General features: G+C 40.6%; 1 protein-coding gene across 4 annotated transcripts in view; it reads right to left on the bottom strand.

Moving 5' to 3' along the window:
- Positions 1-17,755: 17,755 nt before the first annotated feature.
- HKDC1 (hexokinase domain containing 1) overlaps positions 17,756-21,515 on the bottom strand; it is a 42,417-nt gene continuing 38,657 nt past the window's right edge. For all 4 annotated transcript variants that reach the window (XM_060126271.1, XM_060126274.1, XM_060126273.1 and 1 more), the window contains 2 exons: positions 21,140-21,373; positions 17,756-18,691 (listed from right to left, as the gene is read on the bottom strand). In XM_060126271.1, the coding sequence (XP_059982254.1) occupies positions 18,544-18,691; positions 21,140-21,373 (382 nt within the window). In that variant the 3' untranslated portion in view covers positions 17,756-18,543. The remainder of the gene's footprint in view (positions 18,692-21,139; positions 21,374-21,515) is intronic.

The following is a 21,515-nucleotide window of genomic DNA, read 5'->3' as shown; positions in this document are numbered from 1 at the left end:
TATGTGAATATGTTTAACCCAAATTCAATACCGTATTCATTAAACAAGTTCACAAAAATTGAACTGTAAGTTTTGAAACTTGTATAAGATTCATTCCATTCTTTCATTTTGTTTTAATGTTTTTTTGTGGTAAAAGTTACATAATATAAGACATACTATTTTAATCCTATTTAACTGTACAGTTCAGTGGCACTAAGTACATTCACACTGTTGTGCAATTCTCACCATCATCCATCTCCCGAATTTTTCACCTTCCTAAACTGAAACTCTGTCCCCTTTAAACACTAACTCCCCATTCCCCCTACCCACCCCCAACCCCCCGGCCCCTAGCATCTACCAATGTACTTTCTGACTCTATGAATTTGACTATTCTAGGTACCTCGTATAAGTGGAATCAAACACCAACTCAGGTTTTTAAATCTGGGGAGATATTAAATGACCAGATTGGTGGAAAAAATAGAGAAGGTAAACCTCATATGTTGGTGCCAGACTGAGCTGGGGTAGACCTGAGCCAAAAGTCCTAGTGACTGTCCCAGGTCACCTCCTTCCTCCTCCCATCACTAGGAGCTTCTTTCAGGAAAAATACCCCTGTTCTTCCACCCTCTTCCACGGTCCTGTGGGTGATCTACCACTGTCCCTCCACCTCTTTCCTACTGTTCTTAAATCCTGCCCTCATGGAGCTTACAGTCTCTGGAGGAGAGGGAGGTTAATTAAGAAGTCACAAGAGGGGGGCTTCCCTGGTGGCACAGTGGTTAAGAATCGACCTGCCAATGCAGGGGACACGGGTTCAAGCCCTGGTCCAGGAAGATCCCACATGCCGTGGAGCAACTAAGCCCGTGTGCCACAGCTACTGAGCCTGCGCTCTAGAGCCCGCGAGCCACAACTACCCAAGGCCGCCTGCCTAGAGCCCGTGCTCCGCCAACAAGAGAAGCCACCACAATGAGAAGCCCGCACACTGCAACGAAGAGTAGCCCCTGCTCGCCGCAACTAGAGAAAGCCCGCGTGCAGCAACAAAGACCCAATGCAGCCAAAAATAAATAAACACATTAATTAATTTTTTTAAAAAGTCACAAGAGGGAATTCCCTGGTGGTCCAGTGGTTAGGACTCGGTGCTTTCACTGCTGAGAGCCCAGGTTCAATCCCCTGGTCGGGGAACTAAGATCCTACGAGCTGCGAAGCACAGCCAAAACATAAATAAATAAAATAAAATAAAAAGAAGTCACATGAATTATAGTTACAAACTGTGAACTGGGCGTGGTCACATCAGGAGGAAGTAAGGGGAGGCACAACACCTGATCCCGGAAGTGCATGAACAGCTTCCCAGGGGAAGTGACTTTGGGTCTGGGATGCATCAGCCTCTGTCAGAGTTTCCTTTGAGGCCCCTGAGCCAGGGAGAAGTGAGCCTTGATAAAAGAACAGGAGAGAAGAACGAAGGAGGAGGATGTGCCCTAACACTTACTAATCCATCCCTCCAGATTTGGGCCTTACTGAGAGTGGGCTGGCTTGGGTCTCTAGGGCAATGATTCTCAAAGTCTGCTCCCTGGACCAGTGGTAGGGGCATTACCTGGGAACTTGTTAAAAATGCACATTCTCAGGCCCTGCCACAGAACTATCGAATTGAAAACTTTGGGGATGGAGCCAACCATCGGTGTTTAACAAGTCCTCCTGGCCATTCTGCAACCTGCTGAAGTGGAGAGCCATGTTCCAGATGCCTACAGTCAAGTGGATTTACCCACTAAAAGTATGATAGGTCCTCATAGAGGAATTCATAGATGATGTTCTGAGAGTAGGCCTGGTAGGGGTCTGCAGCTGTAGAGAGAAATGGGACAAGTGGCTTGATGGGGTTGAGGATGGGGGACAAGATACTAACATTTTAGCAGTTCAGAGATTCACTGCCCCGGGTATGAGACTCCAGGAGGTAAAAGCATAATCTTGGGGAACTGGAAAGAACCTGGCACCTCATGTCCTATTCCTATCGCCATGCAAGACAAGATCTGGGTAGGTGACATCTCACCCTTTAAAGTAGCCTTTTCCGTTGTTGGCTGGTCATATCTGAGATGAAATCTGCCTCCTTCTGACTTTCATCAGCCTTAGTTCTGTGGATTCTTGCAAAAAAATCTTCTTTCCCATGACCTCCCAAGGATGATAATCATGCTTATCCAGAGTTCTTAGTGAAGACACAATCACTGACCGACCGAAATATAAGAGAAGACCCCAGACGTATGAATGCTTTTATTAAAGCAAGAGTGAACATGAAAAAAAAAAAAAAAAGAGTGAACATGATAGGAACTACTTCAAGTACACATGCCCTTCAGCTGGGCTGGTTGACATGAGGGTGGCCTTGCGGACCGGCCCACATTCTAGAGAATGTTCAACAAAGGTTACAGGGTCTGATTCCTAACTCTGGCCCAAACCTCCCATGCTCCCTAACTCATTGACACCTCTAGCACGTGGTTTATTTCAGGTCGTGCATTCATGACTTGGCTGGTTAGGAAGACGTTTTGGGACTATACATTTAAACTATCAATGCTTATGTAACTACGTTACAGCCAGGATCTACTTCGTTTCTGGAAGAAACAGTCCTCAGAGCATGTTTCTTGTGTCATTCTGAGGTTCCTCATCACATCCAACCAATTGTATGTTCATTCACCCATTCATCTCACCACTCTGCACATCCAATCCCAGTCCACCCTTCTCAGTCTACTTGCAGTTGGGCACTACACGATTTCTTCCCAAAATTGAGAAACCTAAGAAAACCCTAGGCAAGTTCTACTCCAAAGACTATGCTAACAAAAGGCCCAGAGAAAACAAATTGTGGCAGAGTGTGAAAGAGCAGATTAAATTCTCTTTTGAACTTACACTCTCATGCTCTCCCAACATCCTTTGCAACACAAGGAAGAGGGCAGAGAGATGATTAGCCCAGGGAGAGCCAGACTGAAGCCCAGGAAGAAATACAACACAGGGACCTGCCGCTCAGCCTGGTCATCCCACCACCACTCAGCACCTTCCAGGCCTGGGAAGGCTCTCTGGACACCACCATCTGGAGATGATGTCAGTCCTTGAGTGATGATAAGAAATTTATCTTCAACCAAAATAAAACATCAAAAGAAACTTACTATGAAATGGGGCTCTGACACTTCTTGCATAAAGATGGTCTTTGGAGAATCACATCAGAGATAAAAGCTCCCTCTTCTGAGGCTGGAATCACAGATTCTCTATGCTCTTGACGATGTCGGACAAAAATGTGACCACATGCTCTTAAACCGGCTTTCCACTCAACGCCAGAGAGACAGCTCATTTGCCCACCACCTCGTAAAAACTGGAGCCAAATCTCTCATTTATACTGAAAAAAAAGACTCCATCCTACCACAACAGTCCATTGAATTCAAGCCTCTACACAGAGGAAGCAAAAGACTTCCTAATCTCAAGCAAAAAATGCCAGCTATGTGCTCCCACAGGGTTCCAGTCCCCTGGAGGCGCAGGGCACCAGGGCTATCACAAGAACCTCCCAGCTGATCCACATTCAATTCTCTTTTGTGCAAAACTCCAGACACTGTCTGACCATTCAGATCCAAGCTTCAATCCCAGGACAGTCCAGCCTGTGTTCCCCCCAGAAGCATTCGCTGGCCTCACCAGCTGACTCAGAAATCTAGGTAGACTAGAATCCGGGGCCCAGAGATTGACCAAGTAGCTCTAGCCCTCTTTGAGAGGAGAGACGGATTTCCAATTTCACCCAGTAAGTGCTGCCTTCTATGTACCAGGCACAAGAGGCAAAGGGCATGGGTGAATAGTGGCGAGTGGGGGGGCAGAGTAGAACTATGAAACCCTCAAAGAGCTGATAGAACACAGATTAAGCATACACATACCTGAGGAAAATGAGCCAAGCAGCCACCATGTGAGCAGTACCTGCTTTATGCCAAGTGCTTTAGGTGTCAGAGGAAATGCCAGGTTGTTCCAAGAAGATGGATTTGACCTGGGACATTGGCTAGCCTGTCAGTTTCTCTGGGAAATGTCAATCTCCTTTCCTCTGCCCCCTCAGATTTATTTTTGTGCCCAGCCCTGTCCTCTGTCCCTCCACAGTTCACTATAAAACATACTACGTTGTTATCAGCACTGGGGTACCTGGTGATTATTATTTTATTTAGGCTTATAAAGAGCTATAAAAAAAGACATAAATCGTAATTGTTATCCACGATGTATTGTTAAGCCAAAAAAGCTAGATACAGAGTAATGTGTAGAGTAGAATCCCATTTTTATTGCCACTGCAACAAACAAAACAACCATATCCGTGTGTATCAACTGTACCATGTGAAATGTCTATTTTTATAGGTGAAAAATAGTGAAGATTAGAGAAGAGTTATTTAAAATTTGCTCCTGCCTCTCCCTGCATATAACCTAAGACAATTGCTTCCTGCTCCTTCACTACGGGCAGGAATATCTCAGACTCCAGTACAGGGGTCCATGGAGTAAGGTCAGCATATAAACCCTGCTTGGGTAAAGAGCTGGCAAAGCAGGTGAGGCTTAACTAGCCTCAGGCATTTCCAATTCTAATACCTTGTCCTTTCGAGAGTTAAAGCAAAAATTGTTAGACTTGCCGAAAGAATCTGACAAATCCATATTTTAAGAGGAAATTTAAATATATTTCTCTTTGTTGTTAGGTCAAGCAAACAAAAAAAAAATCAACAAAGATATAGAAGATTTGAACAACATAATTAACAAGTTTAATAAATATATATAACTCTTTATCAGAAAATATATATTCTTTTTAAGCACACATAAAATATATACAAAGCAATCCTTAATAGATTTCTGAATATAACATAAACCAGGGGTTAGCAAACTATGGCCTGCAGGCCAAATCCAGCCTGCCACCTGGTTTTGTAAATAAAGTTTTATTAGAACACAGCCACACCCATTCATTCACATATTGTCCATGGCTACTTCTGTGCTACAATGGCACAGACTATATGGCCCACAAAGCCTAAAATATTTATTATCTGGCCCTTTATAGAAAAAGTTTGCCAACCCCTGATACAGGCCATATTCTGTGATCAACACACAATTAAGTTAGAAGTTAATAACAAAATGATAAAATTTAAAACTTCATAGTTTTGGAAATTATGAAAGTACAAACTTAAAATCTCTTTTAAATAACTAATAAGTGAAATAAGAAATCATAACAGGAATTTAAAATATTTAGAATCAGTGGTTAGGGTGTAGAAGGTAATAGCAGACCATTGTATTCACTGTAACAATTACAAAACAAATGGATAAACTAACAAAATCATATCTCTTTTTAGAGACACTGGAAAGCTATGGATAGAAAGAAGTCTAGTGGAACTACATTCCAGAGCAGAAAGAACTCTTCCAAGGTGAGTGGAGATGAGTGACTGCTTTTGTCTCTGAAGGCATTTGCTGAGTCTGGGCATGGGCTGATAGAGATGCGACTTGTCAGAGCAGAGGCCAACCTGCTCTGACAGGTGCACAGACATGTGCACCTGTCACAAAACATGCACAGCTGGTTTTCCCCACCTGCCAGTGTTCCTTCACAGAATATTTACTATGTGCTGGGCAGTAGAGGAGACTGTGGGCTAGAGTGGAAATTCAGAGAAAGATTTTTCTGAAATGTTATAAATTTGGGAAAGAGAAGTCTTGCCTGGAGGAGACTTGCAGGTGCCATCTTTGCACTCTCCTTCTGCCTAGCCCCAGATTTATTTATTTCCTTCCTTCCTTCCTTCATCTTTTGTCCGTGCCGCGTTGCATGTGAGATCTTAGTTCCCCGACCAGGGATCAAACCTGCACCCCCTTCATTGGAAGCGCAGAGTCTTAACCACTGGACCGCCAGGAAAGTCCCTAGCCCCAGGTTTCTGGTGTCTCCTTGAAAGGAGCTTGTGTGCACGTCTGGTATCCTGGCTTTTGTGGCTGTGGCCCAGAGGAGACATCCCTTGACAGCTCGGCTCTGGTGGCCAGCAGCGCTTGTGTTCACAGGTCAACGGGACAACAGCAAACAAAGGAGCAGTTCTTAACTAGCTATCCCCCCTACCCCAGGGCTCAGTGCAGAGGGAGCACATAGAAATGCCCATCTCCCAGTCTTCCCCTGAACGACGTAGAGTTGCATACTTTAAAAACTGCTGCCTGGGGGTCTGGCTTCCAATCAGCCTACATCTATGTGCTGACTAAGATTCTCCCCTTTGAGTCACAGACAGGTCATAGCACACCCTCAACTGCTGGGGGCCACTAAGAACAAAGAAGGCTGCCTGGACAATCAGAAAGGCTTGAGAGACAACTGAGAACTAAGGCAGGGTTGAAGGATAAAGTTCATCTCCTACAGGAAGCCACTCTTCCGAGATTGGGTGAGGTGGCTGTTTTATCTAATGCACAGAAACCAACACAGGAAGTCAAAGAAAATGAAGAAACAGAGGAGTATGTTCCGAATGAAAGAACAAGATAAAACTCCAGAAAAAGATCTTAATGAAATGGAGATAAGTTATTTACCTGATAAAGAGTTCTAATAATGGTCCTAAAGATGCTCATCAAGGTCAGGAGAACAATGCACAAACAAAGTGAGAATTTCAACAAGGAGAAATAAAATATAAGAAAGTACCAAACAGAAATCACAGAGCTGAATACAATAACTGAACTGAAACATTCAATAGCAGAGTTCTACATCAGACTAGATGAAGCAAAGAAAGGATTAGCAAACTCAAAGTTAGGGGGGTGGAATTCACCCAATCAGAGGAACAAAAAGAAAAAAGAAAGAAAAAGAATGATTTAACAGACATATACAGAATATTCCATCCAAAAGCAGCAGTATACATATTCTTCTCAAGCACATAAGGAACATTCTCCAGAATAGATCATATATTAGGCCACAAAACAAGTCTTAACAAGCTTAAGAAGACTGAAATCATATCAAGCATCTCATCCATCCACAGTGGTATGAAACTAGAAATCAATTACAAGAAGAAAACTGGAAAATTCACAAATATGTGGAGATTAAACAACATGCTACCAAGCAACCAATGGGTCAAAGAAAAAATCAAAAGACAAATCAAAAAATATCTTGAGACAAATGAAAATGGAAATTCAATATACCAAAACTTATGGGGGAACTTCCCTGGTGGCGCAGTGGTTAAGAATCTGCCTGCCAATGCAGGGGACACGGGTTCGAGCCCTGGTCCGGGAAGACCCCACATGCTGCGGAGCAACTAAGCCCCTGTGCCACAACTACTGAGCCTGTACTCTAGAGCCTGCAAGCCACAACTACTGAGCCCACGTGCCACAACTACTGAAGCCCATGCACCTAGAGCCTGTGCTCTGCAACGAGAAGCCACTGCAACGAGAAGCCCGTACACCACAACGAAGAGTAGCCCCTGCTCATTGCAACTAGAGAAAGCCCGCGCTCAGCAATGAAGACACAATGCAGCCAAAATTAATGAATTAATTTTTAAAAAATCCAAAACTTATGGGATGCAGTAAAAGCAGTTTTAAGGGGGAAGTTCATAGCAAGAAACGCCTACATTAAGATACAAGAAAGACCTCAAATAAACAACCTAACCTTACATCTCAAGGAACTAGAAAAAGAAAATCAAATTAAGCCTGAAGTTTATAGAAGGAAGGAAATAACAAAGATCAGAGCAGAAAGAAATGAAACTAAAAAGACAATAGAAAAGATCAATGAAACTAAGAGCTGTGTGGGGTTTTTTTTAAGATAAACAAAATAAACAAACCTTTAGCTAGACTCACCAAGAAAAAAAGAGAGAACTCAAGTAAATAAAATCAGGAATGAGAGAGATGTTTTAACTAATACCACAGAAATACAAAGGATCATAAGATTCTACTATGAAAAATTATATGCCAACAAACTGGACAACCTAGAAGTAACAGATAAATTCCTAGAAACATAAAACTACCAGGACTAAATCATAAAGAAATATAGAATTTGAACAGACCAATAAACCCACATATATATGGTCAATTAATTTATAACAAAGGAGCCAAGAGTATACAGTGGGAAAAGGACAATCTCTTGAACAAATGCTGCTGAGAAAACTGGACAGCCATGTGCCAAAGAATGAAACTGGACCACTGTCTTACACTATACACAAAAAATTCAAAATGGATTAAAGACTTGAATGTAAGTTCTAAAACTATAAAAGTCCTAGAAGAAACCAGGGTATAATTTCCTTGACATTGGTCTTGGCAATGATTTTTTGGATTTGACATCAAAAGCAAAGGCAACAAAAAGCAAAGATAAACAAGTGGGACTACATCAAACTAAAAAGCTCTGTATAGTAAAGGAAAAACCATCAACAAAATGAAAAAGCAACCTATAGGATGGAGAAAGTATTTGTAAATCATGTATTGATAAGGGGTTAATATCCAAATATATAAAGAACACATACTATTCAATAGAAAAAAAAATTTTTTTAAATGGGCCGAGGATCTGAATAGACATTTTTCCAAAGAAGATATACAACAACAAATCAACAACAGATACATGAAAAGATGTTCAACAACACTAATCAGGGAAATGCAAATTAAAACTACAAAACCATCTCACACCCATTAGAACGATTATTATTAAAAGACAAAACAAAACAAAAAACCCAAGAAATAACAAGTGTTGGAAGGGATATGGAGAAAAGGGAACCTTTGTGCATTGTTGATGGGAATGTAAATCGGTTCAGCTACTAGGGAAAACAGTATGGAGATTCCTCAAAAAATTAAAAATAGAAATACCACATGATCCAGCAATTCCACTCCTGGGTAGTTATCTGAAGGATAACTACCATTTCACTATCTTGAAAAGATAATCTGCACTTTCATGTTCATTGCAGCATTATTTACACAGTCAAGACACAGAAACTATCTAAGTACCCATCAGTGCATAAATGGATAAAGAAAATGTGGTATCCATGTGTAATGAAATATTATTCAGCTATAAAAAGAAGGAAACCCTGCCATTTGTGACAACATGGATGGACCTTGAGGGCACTATGCTAAGCTAAATAAATCAGACAAAGACAAATACCATATGATCTCAATTATGTGTAGAATCTTAAAAATTCATAGATACAGAGAAAAGATTGGTGGTTACCAAAGGCGGGGCATAAAGGGATGGGTAAAATGGGTGAAGGTGGTCAAAAGGTACAAACTTCCAGTTATAAGATAAATAACTCCTGGGGATGTAATGTACACCATGACAACTATAGTTAACAATACCATATTGTATATTTGAAAGTTACTAAGAGTAAATTTTTAAAGTTCTCATCACAAGAAAAAAATTGTTAACTAAACTTATTGTGGTAATCATTTTGCAATATATACATCTATTAAGTCATGTTGTACACCTGAAACTAATACAGTACAATACTATATGTCAATTATATCTCAATAACAATTTTTAAAATACCAATTTGTTTTATGTTGTCATACAATATAAGACATTCTCTTTTATCACTACCCAGTAAAACTGGAAATCAATATAAAAAATAGCAAAAACCATTTTCTCTTAATCTATGCTAGTGATAATTTATTGTGCTCTCCCACTAGTCATGTCTTGTGATATGCCTTTTTCATATAGTATTTTGTGAGAGAGAGAGAGAGAGAGAGAGAGAGAGAGAGAGAGAGAGAGAGAGAGAGAGAGAGAGAAGAAAGAAAGAAAGAAAGAAAGAAAGAAGGAAAGAAAGAAAGAAGGAAAGAAAGAAAGAAAGAAAGAAAGAAGGAAAGAAGGAAAGAAGGAAAGAAAGAAAGAAAGAAGGAAAGAAGGAAAGAAAGAAAGAAAGAAAGAAAGAAGGAAAGAAGGAAAGAAACGGGAGGAAAGAAAGAAAAACAAATTCATTGGGTAGGCTTAAGGCAAATTAGGTAAAACTCATAGAAGAAAACATAAGGGTAAATCTTCTTGGCCTTGAGTTAGGCAGTGGTTTTCTAGATATAACACCAAAAGCACAAACAGAAGAAATAATAAATCAGACTTTGTGAAAATTATAACTTATATGCTTCAAAGGACACTATCAAGGAAATGAAAAGACAACTCACCAAAATGGGAGAAATTATTTGTAAACCATACATCTGAAAATGGTCTAGAATTCAGAATATATAAAGAACACTTAAAACTCAACAATAAAAAGAGGAATAACTAATTTTTTAAAATGTGCGAAGGATTTTAGTAGACATGTCTCCAAAGAAGATACACAAATAGCCAACAAGTACATAATAAGATGCTCAATATCATTAGTCACTAGGGAAATGAAAATCTAAACCATAGTGAGATATTACTTCATACCAACTAGGATGGCTATAATCAAAAAGACTGATACTGATAATAAGCGTTGGTGAGGATGTGGTGGTGTGATGCCACACCACACCACACCACACACACACACACACACACACACACACACACACACACACACACACACACACACTGCTGTGGTGGGAAGGTAAAATGATACAGCCACTTTGGGAAACAATTTGAAAGTTCCTCAAAAATTTTAAACTTAGAATTACCATTTGGCCTAGCAACTGCATCCCTAGATATACATCCAGGAGAATCAAAATCATATGTTCACACAAGAACTTATTAAAAAAAGTCATAGTAGCATTATTCATAATAGCCAAATGTAGAAGCAAGCATATGTCCATCGACTTATGAATGAATAAACAAAATGTTGTATACACATACAATGGAATTATTTGGCATTTAACAGGAATGAGTTCTGATACATGCTACAACATGAATGAATACCTTGAAAACATTATGCTGAGTGAGAGAAGTCAGACACAAGAGGGCACATATTGTGTGATTCCATGACATGAAAATTTCAAAACAGGCAAATCCATAGAGTCAGAAAGTTGATTAGTTGTTGCCAGGGGCTGGGGGTTAGAAGAAACGGGAGTGACCGGCTAATGGGTATGGAGTTTTTAGGATGATGAAAATGTTCGGGGATTATATACTGGTGATGGTTGCACAACTTGTTAACGCTCTAAAAACCACTGAATTTTATACTTTAAGGTGGTGCATGTTATGTTACATGAATTATATAGAAATCTAAAAAATGTATGCAAATATATTTTAAAAAGAAGACAAAATGGATAAATTCTGGGAAAAATACAATCTACCAACTTGATTAAGAAAAAATGGAAAGCTTGCATAATCTGATTATTCAAAAAATTGAAGCAGTAATTAAAAATCTTACCCCAAGGAAAATAAAAGGCCCAAATGGTTTTATAGGTGAGTTCCACAAAACTTTCAATGAATTCTTCCAGAGAATAAAAACTCATTCTATGAGGCTAGTATAACCCTACAAAAACAAGACAATGACAGTACAAAAAAGAAAGTTTATAAGCTCATTCCACTTATAAAGATGCAGAAGTTCTAAATAAAATATTAGCAAATCAAATCTAACAGTTATAAAAACAGTAATGAACCATGACCAAGACGGGTCTATCTCAGGGCTGCAGGGATGGTTTAATATTATTAAACTAATAGATAGTACTCATTATTGTAAGCAATTGAGAAAAAATTAAGATGTATCAATAGACATAGTAAAATAATTTGATAAATTTCAATACCTGATCATGGGAAAAGAAAGTCTTCACAAACTATGATCGAAAGAGAACTTATTTACTCTGATAAAAGTTACTCCTAAGAAAATACACAAAATTATGCTAAATGAGGAAATGTTTGGGTATACCCTATAAAAATCAGGCATAAGACAAAGATGCTCACCAACATCACTTCACTTCGACATTGCACTGTATGATTTAGATGGCGTAAATTAAGACAAGAAGAAAATTAAAAGTGAAAAGAGTAGAAAAGAAGAAATAAAACTGATATTATTTGTGGATTATATGATTGTCAATACATAAAATTCAAAATAATCTAAATAACTAGAAATAATAAGATATTCCTAAATTTGATAATTGCACTGTGGTTTTGTAAGAGATTGTTGTTGTTCCCAATAAATACAGGATGACTTTTTTAGGGGTAAAGGGTCATGATCTTTGCAATTTACTCTTAAAGTCAATTGCATTTCTTTGCATCAGCAACCAAACAATCAGGAACTAAAAAAATTTTTAAAGGACTTAATTTATAATCACAACAAAACTACAAACTACCTAAAAATAAACCTAAGATTAAAAAAAAGTGCAAGACCTATATAGGAAATTACAAAGCTTTTTGGAAAACATCAGGGAAGACATAATCAAAAGAGAGACACCCCATGTTAATGACTAGGAAGAATTAACAGTTTAAAGAGATCATTCTCCCCAAACTGATCTACAGATGCAATACAACATCAATACTATTACCAGAACAGCTCTTTCTTAACATCAGTCCTAAGAGACTGACAACCTACTAAGGTACTTTTAAAGAAATCAACATTCTAAGCCAGACAATGACAAATACTATATGATTTCATTTATGAGTGGAGCTTAAAGAAACAAAATGGTTCAACTACTTTGGAAAATAATTTGGCTTTTGCCTAAAAATTTAACCAAATGACCTAGCTTTTCCATTCTGAGGTATTTACCCAAGAGAAATGAAAGTATATATCCATATAAAGACTTGTATGTATACAATGTTCATAGCTGTTTTATTTTTAATAGCCAAAAGCTATTGGCTATTGGAAACAACCCAAATACCCATGAAAAGGTGAATGGATAAACAAACTGTGGTATATTAACACAATGGAATACTCAGCAATAAAAGGAATGGACACTTCGTACTTGCAACAGCATGAGTGAGTATCAAAATAAGTATGCTGAGTGAAAGAAGCTAGATCAAAAAAGTGTACCAATGTATGCTTCCATTTATATAAAATTCTAAGAAGTGCAAAAGAAATTATATTAAAAACAAAGCAAATCAGTAGTTACACAAGTATGAAGGAGGAAGAGAGGGGCAGGAAGGAGGGATTACAAAGGGTCACAAGGAAACTTTTGGTGGTTAATGTTCATTATCTCGATTGTGGTAATGATGTCATCAAATTGTATCAAATTATACACTTTAAATATACGCAATTTACTATATGTCAAGGAAAAACGCTCGTTGTAGCTTGACTCTAAGAGAACAGAATAATTCCTTTTAGAGAGAAAATCCTTCTATTTCTCTCAAAGGTGTTCATCCAAACACGTCAACAGGCCTTTTTGTTTGGGAAAGGTGTGGTCCCTTGGGCTGCCCTAGGAGTGGATTGAGACCACAGGAGAATCACTTACTCTGTAAAATAAAACTATAGGAAGTTTTCATTTTATGGAGGAGTCCAGAATTCACAGAAGAGGAGAAAGAAGTCTCCAGAGAAAGTGGGAAGAATCCATAAAACATGTAGCCAGCAGAGCCTATGGAGAAAGATGGCCAGTGAGAAGTTCTCTGGGGCAGGAATGGTCATAGAACTTTGATATCTAGTATTTCATATTTAAGTTTTTTTCCTGGGAATTCCCTGGAGGTCCAGTGGATAGGACTTGGCGCTCTCACTGCCAGGGCCCGGGTTCAATGCCCGGTTGGGGAACTAACATCCCCGTAAGCCGCGTGGCATGGCCAAAAAAAAATTAAAAACTAAAATAGTTTCCTATTGTGTGATGTAGTCCCCCTCCACAATCCCCAAACCTTTAGCTAAGTCTGTTCCTGCCACTGGCCTTGAGTTAACGGTGTTTTGGGGAATCAAAAAGAGACAGTTCCACACAGCCGGCAAAACAGAGAGGAAGTAGCTGCAGGAAGTGTGGGATCAATTGAGATGGGGGGAAGCAAACTGGAGACAGGAATTAGAGGAGTAAAGGGAAGATATAAGCATTCCCTCCAGGAATTGCTGAAATACTAGGGTGGGAGAGAGACCTCTCTGTAGTAAGTGGGATGGAGAAATAAGCCATCTTATTTAAGTATTAAAGGAAAGGGTGACTGACTCCAGGAACTGGTGAACTTGGGAACATCCAGTTAAACTGTGAACCTATTTTGTGAAAGGCCACTTTAGACCATGCTAGCTACCACAGAGGTGACTTGTTAGGAACTGGGCCACAAATAGACCATGATGTGAATCGTAGACGCTGGAACTGTCCTTTGTGCTTAGTCCATCCCTGTTCTTTAGGTCAATCCCTCAAGCCATGCTGATTCCAAGTTGTCAATAACCTACCTTTCTCCCTATCTCTTTTCTTCTCATTAGGAAAAACAAAAACAAAACCTGGAAGATTTTTTAGTATTTTCACTTTCTCCCCAGCTTCATTCTTTCCCTGGCTGGACCAGAAAAGAATCCAACTCTTCTACTCTAATCATCTCTCCTATTTCACCCCAGATATGAGCTACCAGATTCCCCTGTTATTACCCAACCTCTCCCAAGTCTCCTCCTTTCTCTAATAAAATACGGTTCACCAGGAATTTCAACTGTGAAATGGCAAGAGAGGGAATATCAAGATGTCAGAGGTGGAAGGAAGGGGTTGTGAGAAATGCATTTCCCCCAGTTGCCAGTCATTAGCCAGCCATATGTTCGGACAATAGGCTTGCAGGGACCTTAATGTTGATCATACCCATGATAAGACGGGCCCCCAACAACGGCTACCGACCTTAACACACCACCTCACACGTGTACAAACGGCTCATAGCTTATCCACATGTCCACAGTTTCGCTTGTATTGTTCACATAACCACGTTAGGCTGTTATAAAGTCTCCTCTTGCACATGAGGAAATTGAAGCTCAGGAAGGTTAAATAGCACACCTAGTTCTTCTGAATCCAAGCATACTGCCTCTCTGCCATCTAAGATGCTATCCCTAAATGTGCCAGTTCTATTAGAACATTTTGATCAGAGATGATTAACCTGGGCCCCATGGTGGGGGGGGAGGGGGGACTCTCAAAGCAAGGAGTTCATAAACTTCTCTGGAAAAGAGCTTCAACTTTATTTGAATCACCTCTAATTGAAATTTAGCCTCTCCATCCATTATGAATGTGGGCAGCAAACCACAGTAGTTTTAGCAGCACCTGTAACTTTGTCTCCAGTGGGAACCATGGAAGTTTTCATATACGTGCTGTTGTTACAAATGTCTCAAAATACTGTTTACACTCATCAGGAAAATTATGATTGTTATTAGGTTCCTGCTGGAACTTGTCATAGAAGGCATTAACAAATAAGCACATCTATTACCATACTACCACTTTAATATTCTAATAACTGTAATTCACTACCACTGACTTCCTTTGTAATCCTAGGTATTTAATGCATTTAAAAACATTCTGAGAAAGGATCCATAGGTTTCATAAGATTGCCAAAGGGGTTTATGGTGCACATGCACACACACGTGTGTGCACACATACATGCGCGCACACACACAAAGATTGAGAGTTCCCGATCTAAAGGATGCAGGACATGGTCACGAATTGTGTGTTCATCTTGTTCCTGTTTACCATATCGTAAAGCATATATTTATGTCTTTCCTTCCCTGTTAGCCTGAGAGTTCTCACAAAGCAGGAATGGTACCTTACATTTCATTGGGTCCTCAGTGCCTAGAACAGGGCTTAGCATTTGTTGAACTATCATTTATAGAGTGTCTACTGTGTATAAGGCTCAAGTGCCACTGGCTGAGATAGAAGAATGGAGTGATTCAAAGGAGAGCAATAATTCATTCACATGCTTGTTTTAGCATTTATTCATTCATTCATTTAGAGAATTGTCCAATGGCTACTCAATGCCAGCCACTGTGGTAGGCTCTGGGGAGAACACGAAAACTGAGACCCAAGTCCTTATTCTCATGGAGTGCCCATTCCAGCTAATGGAAGGAAGAGGAAACAAGAGGTCTGAAGACAGACAAGTGGGAATGAGGTCATTTGTTCTGGAGAGTCAGAATCGTGGGGAAAGTCTAGTTCTTAAATCTATATTCATCAGCTCTTTCCAGCCAAAAGGTTACTGGCAGAGAGTCACCACAGGGGTAGAAAATGTAGATAATCACGAAGCCCTTCCTAAGAGGATGTCCGTGGGATTTGCACGAGGACAGTTTACCTGGTTGCATGGTTGCTGGTCTTGCCTAGTAAACTTTGAGGAGAAGTTAGCCCTCCATTGCCCCGGGTGTTTCAGGGGCTGGCCTGTCCAAACACAGCAAAATGGATGTCTGCCCTCTCTGCAGTTCCGTTCTGGTTCTAGGATTCTATGATGCTATCAATTACTCACAATGTACAAGATTGCCTACATACCTTGGGATAGATACCTTGGGGCTTCTCTTTCTTGTAAGAGACCAAAACTGAAAAACAAGTAGGCCAGGTGACCTTGAACCTACCAAACATGTGCTGAAAGACCAGGTTGTAGGAGAATGTGGTGGTGCAACTCCCTGAATCTCTGGGCCAGATCATCCATCCAGGTAGGATGGCAAAGGGAGAGACCCCGCAGCAGAACCAGGAGAGAGCGGGACTTGGAGCTGGGGGTGTCTTACCGAGGAGGAGGAGAACTGGGGAAAGATAACAAGGACAACAAGGTTTGGGGTTGACTAAGACAAAATCTGTTAAGGTGAAACATTTCCCCAAGGAAGCATAACCTCAAAATACAAAAACATAATTTTAACAAATCTACACAACATCTCTGCAGAGAGGTATAACTCTAAAATACAAAAAAGTTCATTTTGGTAAATCTAGAACCTGTCCACAACAGTATCTCCATACCTGTTTCATAAATGTATGAAAAAATATTTCCCAGGGAACCTCAGCCCCCTCATCTGTCCCCGGCCTCAGCTGGCCTCTCTCTTACCCTCCTCCAGCCTCCTCCATTCTGTCTGTCTGAACATCCTGCTTCAGCACATGGTGACAATTAGCACTAGGAATAAGTACATAAATCAGAGTAAATCAACCTGGATGATCTGGAATATTATTCTTTTCAGTTTGTTTCCCATGATAATGGTCTCCACTTTTTCTAAGAAACATTTCTTGGAACACTTTATTTCAATCGTGCCTCCATCCAGTAAGTATTTAATAAGAATGGCACAGCACTGAGTTCACTGGGGCAAAACAAAAACGTATCTAACAAAGATCTTACAATCTACCAGGCCAAATAAGAAATGCATACAGATAACTCTGTGACAAGGTAGAAAGTTATGGGTGGTTCAGATAAAGGGCAGAGAGGTGTGGGGTAGGTGATGAAATGAAGAGAAAGAGAGAGAGGATGTCCACTGGGAAAATGGTCAGGAACAGGCCAATTCCTCTTAGTTCTGGAGGGTAGAATGGAGACTGATGGGGCATGTGGGAGGGGCCAAGTTCCAGAGAGGCATAGGTTAGTTTGGAGGGTGAAAGGACTTCTGGTCAACTCCAGCTGTTCAAAAGCGACAGCTGGGCTTCCCTGGCGGCGCAGTGGTTGAGAGTCCACCTGCCGATGCAGGGGACATGGGTTCATGCCCTGGTCCGGGAAGATCCCACATGCCATGGAGCGGCTGGGCCCGTGAGCCATGGACGCTGAGCCTGCGCGTCCGGAGCCTGTGCTCCGCAGCGGGAGAGACCACAACAGTGAGAGGCCCGCGTACCGCAAAAAAAAAAAAAAAAAAAAAAAAAAAAGCAACAGCTGTAGAATCATGTGGTAAATGCCCAACCAGTATTCATTTAAATGAAATTCGGATAATCTGTCAAAGTTATTATAGAAGATATTCCATATATTTTTCCCCTGTTGGTAAGAAGTTTGAACTAGAGAGATGCTGTCAGCAACTTCTGACTCTATGGGTCCCTCATTCCACCAACAGAGCGTGAAGTGACCAAGCAAGCCTCCCAGATGAAATATTAAAACCTCATGCAAAGATTCTTGGGAAATCAAATATTTTTATTCATTTACTGGATTTCATATACCTAACAGTCCTTAAAACAATTATCAGCAGTGACAAAAACCACATGTAAAATGATAACAGGTGCCCCAAACAGCACCCTCCCCATCACACACGTTTACTGAGAAACAAAATCCTACAGGGTGCTGATATAACTCACTTTAAGCATGACAAGTTTCCTACAGGGCTCCCTGGCAATCAACGCTTCTTCATCCTGGGGCTGAATACTCCAAAGTTTTTGTTCTCTCTTCACGCTTGAAGTCAACATGACAAGTTAATGACAAGTTAGATTCGATCTCCAGTTGATTAAGCCCCAATCCCTCTCAAATGTGCATCCACAAGTAGATGGCTCAATCTATTACAAGCAATGGCTGAAGCATCCCAGTGGGGAATTCAGCCAGCCAGGCCACATGGGCAGATCATGTATTTGTTTCTGAGCCCAGCAGCCACAGGACCCAAAGCCATAGAGAACTAACAGCTCAGGTCTCAACTGAAAGACTTGCTGAAAGGGGATCTCTTGGGCCCAATGCTTTGATTTTATAAGTTGGTCCATCTTTGGTCCAAACACGCCAAACAGAGATGTCATTTAATGCCCTTGAAAACCAGTAACAAAATGCTAAGAGTACCCAAGAACCTGGGGTTCTCTTTTGGCTATCCAGAAGGTGAAGTCAGCCAGAAGCTTGCCTGCTGGTCTCTGACCAACTCATCTGCCAGAGGAAAGGCTGGTCAGTATCCAAGGCACATGCGGCCCAACCCCAAGGGGTTCCTAGTTCTCCCTCCGTGCCTGCTGTAACCTCTTGGCCACAGCAGTGATCAGAGCTGCTCCCTTTCCACTCCCATCTTCTGACAACATGAATGTCACATCACATCGAGGAGCTAGTTCTTTCACAGTTTCCTGCAATATCCGAGAAAAGCTATAAGAAAGAAAAAGAGAAGCATCATCAGCACTTAGTTGTAGCGTGTATCAGTACTTCTTCCTTTTTATGAATAATATTCCATTGCATAGATGGAAAATAGATTGCTTATCCATTCATCAGTTGATGGTGAGAATGTAAATTGGTGCAGCCATTATGGAAAACAGTATGGAGGCTTCTCAAAAAATTAAAAATAGAACTACCATATGATCCACTAATTCCACTCCTGGGTATTCATCCAAAGGAAACAAAACCACTAATTAGCAAAGATATATGCATTCCTATGTTCACGGCAGCATTATTTACAATAGCCAAGATATGGAAGCAACCCAAGTGCCCATCAATACGTGAATGGATAAAGAAGATATGGTACATATATACACAACGGAATATTACTCAGCCATAAAAAGAATGAAATCTTGCCATTTGCAAAAAAGATGGATGGACCTAGAGGGTATTATGCTAAGTGAAATAAGTCAGACAGAGAAAGGCAAATACTACATGATTTCATTTATATGTGAAATCTAAAAAACAAAACAAATGAACAAACAAAACAGAAACAGTGTTACAGATACAGAGAACAAACTACTGGTGATTGTCACAAGGGAGGGGACTAGAGGGTTGGGCAAAATAGATGAAGGGTATTAAGAGGCACCAACCTCCAGTTATAAAATAAGTAAGTCGGGGGATAATATACTGCATAGAGAACATAGTCAATAATATTGCTATAACTTTATACAGTGACAGATGGTTACTAGACGTTGTGGTGATCACATAAATGTCAAATAACTATGTTGTATACCTCAAACTAATATAATATTGCATGTCAACTATACTTCAATTAGAAACAAAAGATTTGGGAAGTTGCTCTCTTTACAATCTTAAGTTTCACAATCCACTAGCATGGGATGTTTTTCCATTTATTTAGGTTTTCTTTATTTGAACAATGTTTGTAGTTTTCAATGTACAAGCCTTACACTTCTTTTATTAAATTTACTACTAAGTATTTTATTCTTTTTGATGCTATTTTCTTAATTTCATTTTCAGATTATTCATTGTTAATGCATAGAAATGCAAATGATTTTTGTACACTGATCTTGCATCCTGAAACCTTGCTGAATTTGTTTCTCAGCTCCTTCCAATAGCTTTTTGTGGATTCCTTAGGATTTCTATATACAAAATCATGTCATCTGCAAAGACAGTTTTAGTTTTGCCTTTCCAATATAGATGTCTTTTATTTCTTTTTCTTGCCTAACTGCCTTGTGTAGACTCACCCTTGATTTTCTGCTTGAGGTCACACATTTTTGGTCTGGTTCCTATAAGCCTCTCCCTTGAATCAAAACTTGACTGAGAGGCAAAACCACACAACCATCTGGAGGCAGTGCTAGAAGCAGTACAATGTTGAACAGCAGTGGCAAGCGTGGACATCCTTGTCTTCATCCTAATTTTAAGGGAAAAGCATCCAGTGTCTCGCCCCTAAGTATGATGTCAGCTGTGGGTTTTTCATAGATGCTTTTACCAGATTAAAGAAGCTCCCTTATTCCTAGTTCGTTGAGTGCTCTTATCATGAAAGGTGCTAGATTTTATCAACTGCTTTGTCTGCACCTATTGAAATGGTCATGTGGTTTCTGTCCCTTGGTCAGGTCTTGGTTCAAAGGAAGAGGCTTGTAGGAACCACACCAAAAATATGACCCCCAAGGGGAAAATGAAGAAAAGATATTAGTCAGTTATTCTGGATAATTAGTCAGCATCATAGGAAGGGCTAAGAATCAAGGATTACAGTAATAATATGCTCATGTATACATTTCAGCGGGATTGGAAATTTCTATAAGTTTTATAAGCTTCATCCCCAAAACAAAATATAAAACATTAAATAAAAATAAAAGCTTTCACTGCCATCTTTTCGATGTGCCACGTAGTCTACAGACACTATTTGACTTAATTCTCCTGACAGCCTATGGGGTAGGTATGATTTTTGTCACCATTTTAGAGATAAAGAATTAGGGTCAAAGGGGGTAAGAAACTGGCCCTGGGCCCCCCAGCTTCTAAGTGGTGAAGCCAGGATTCAAACTCACTCTTAATCCTTCTGCCTCCTGACTCTGAGCTCATACTTGTCACATGCTCTGTACTGTGCAAAATAGTCAGTTCTCATTGCTCCCTGTGAGGTCAGGTGAGACTGTGTTAATAATAATCACTTGTATTTACTGAGCACTGTGTAGAGCACTTTTCATGTAGGAACTCACTCAACCCTGATGCAGGCCTAGGAGGCAGAGATTATTACTGCCTGCCTGTTACAGATGAGGAGCCTGGGGTTCAGAGAGGGTGGTGAACCCCCCACATCACAGCACTAGGAAGCAGAGCCCCCAGGGCCTGCACTTTGTCTGTCAGATTCCCCAGGGTCCACACTCAGCCTCAGCAGCCCCACCCCTGCTTCTCTGGAGCACTCACTGCGGGTGCAGCTTGTACAGGGTGCCATCCACACCCACGGTGATCTTCAGGTGCTCAAACCCCTGGTCTTCCCTCCTCTTCTCCACGACGGCGGCCAGGCCGGCACCGTAGAGCTCGGCCGCCCGCCGGGACACAGCTCCGCACACCTCCTTCACCACGATGCTGTCCTCACACGTGCTGTCCAGGCCAAGCTGCTGCAGGATCTTCCTGACCTGGAGGAGGGCCAGCCGATCGCTGCAGGCAAGCAGAGCAGGACGTCAGGACCTATTCCTGGGGTCCTAGAACCCGCTCCGCGGGGCTCACAGGCCCCCATCCCTAGATGCTCAAGCGGGAGGGAGAAGAAAATGATCCAAGCAATGGTAAGATTGGAGCAGGA

This window comes from Lagenorhynchus albirostris, chromosome 16, assembly GCF_949774975.1.
Source record: "Lagenorhynchus albirostris chromosome 16, mLagAlb1.1, whole genome shotgun sequence".
Lineage (NCBI taxonomy): Eukaryota > Metazoa > Chordata > Mammalia > Artiodactyla > Delphinidae > Lagenorhynchus > Lagenorhynchus albirostris.
Note: the sequence above shows the minus strand (reverse complement) of the source record. Positions and strands in the feature narration are given on the sequence as shown.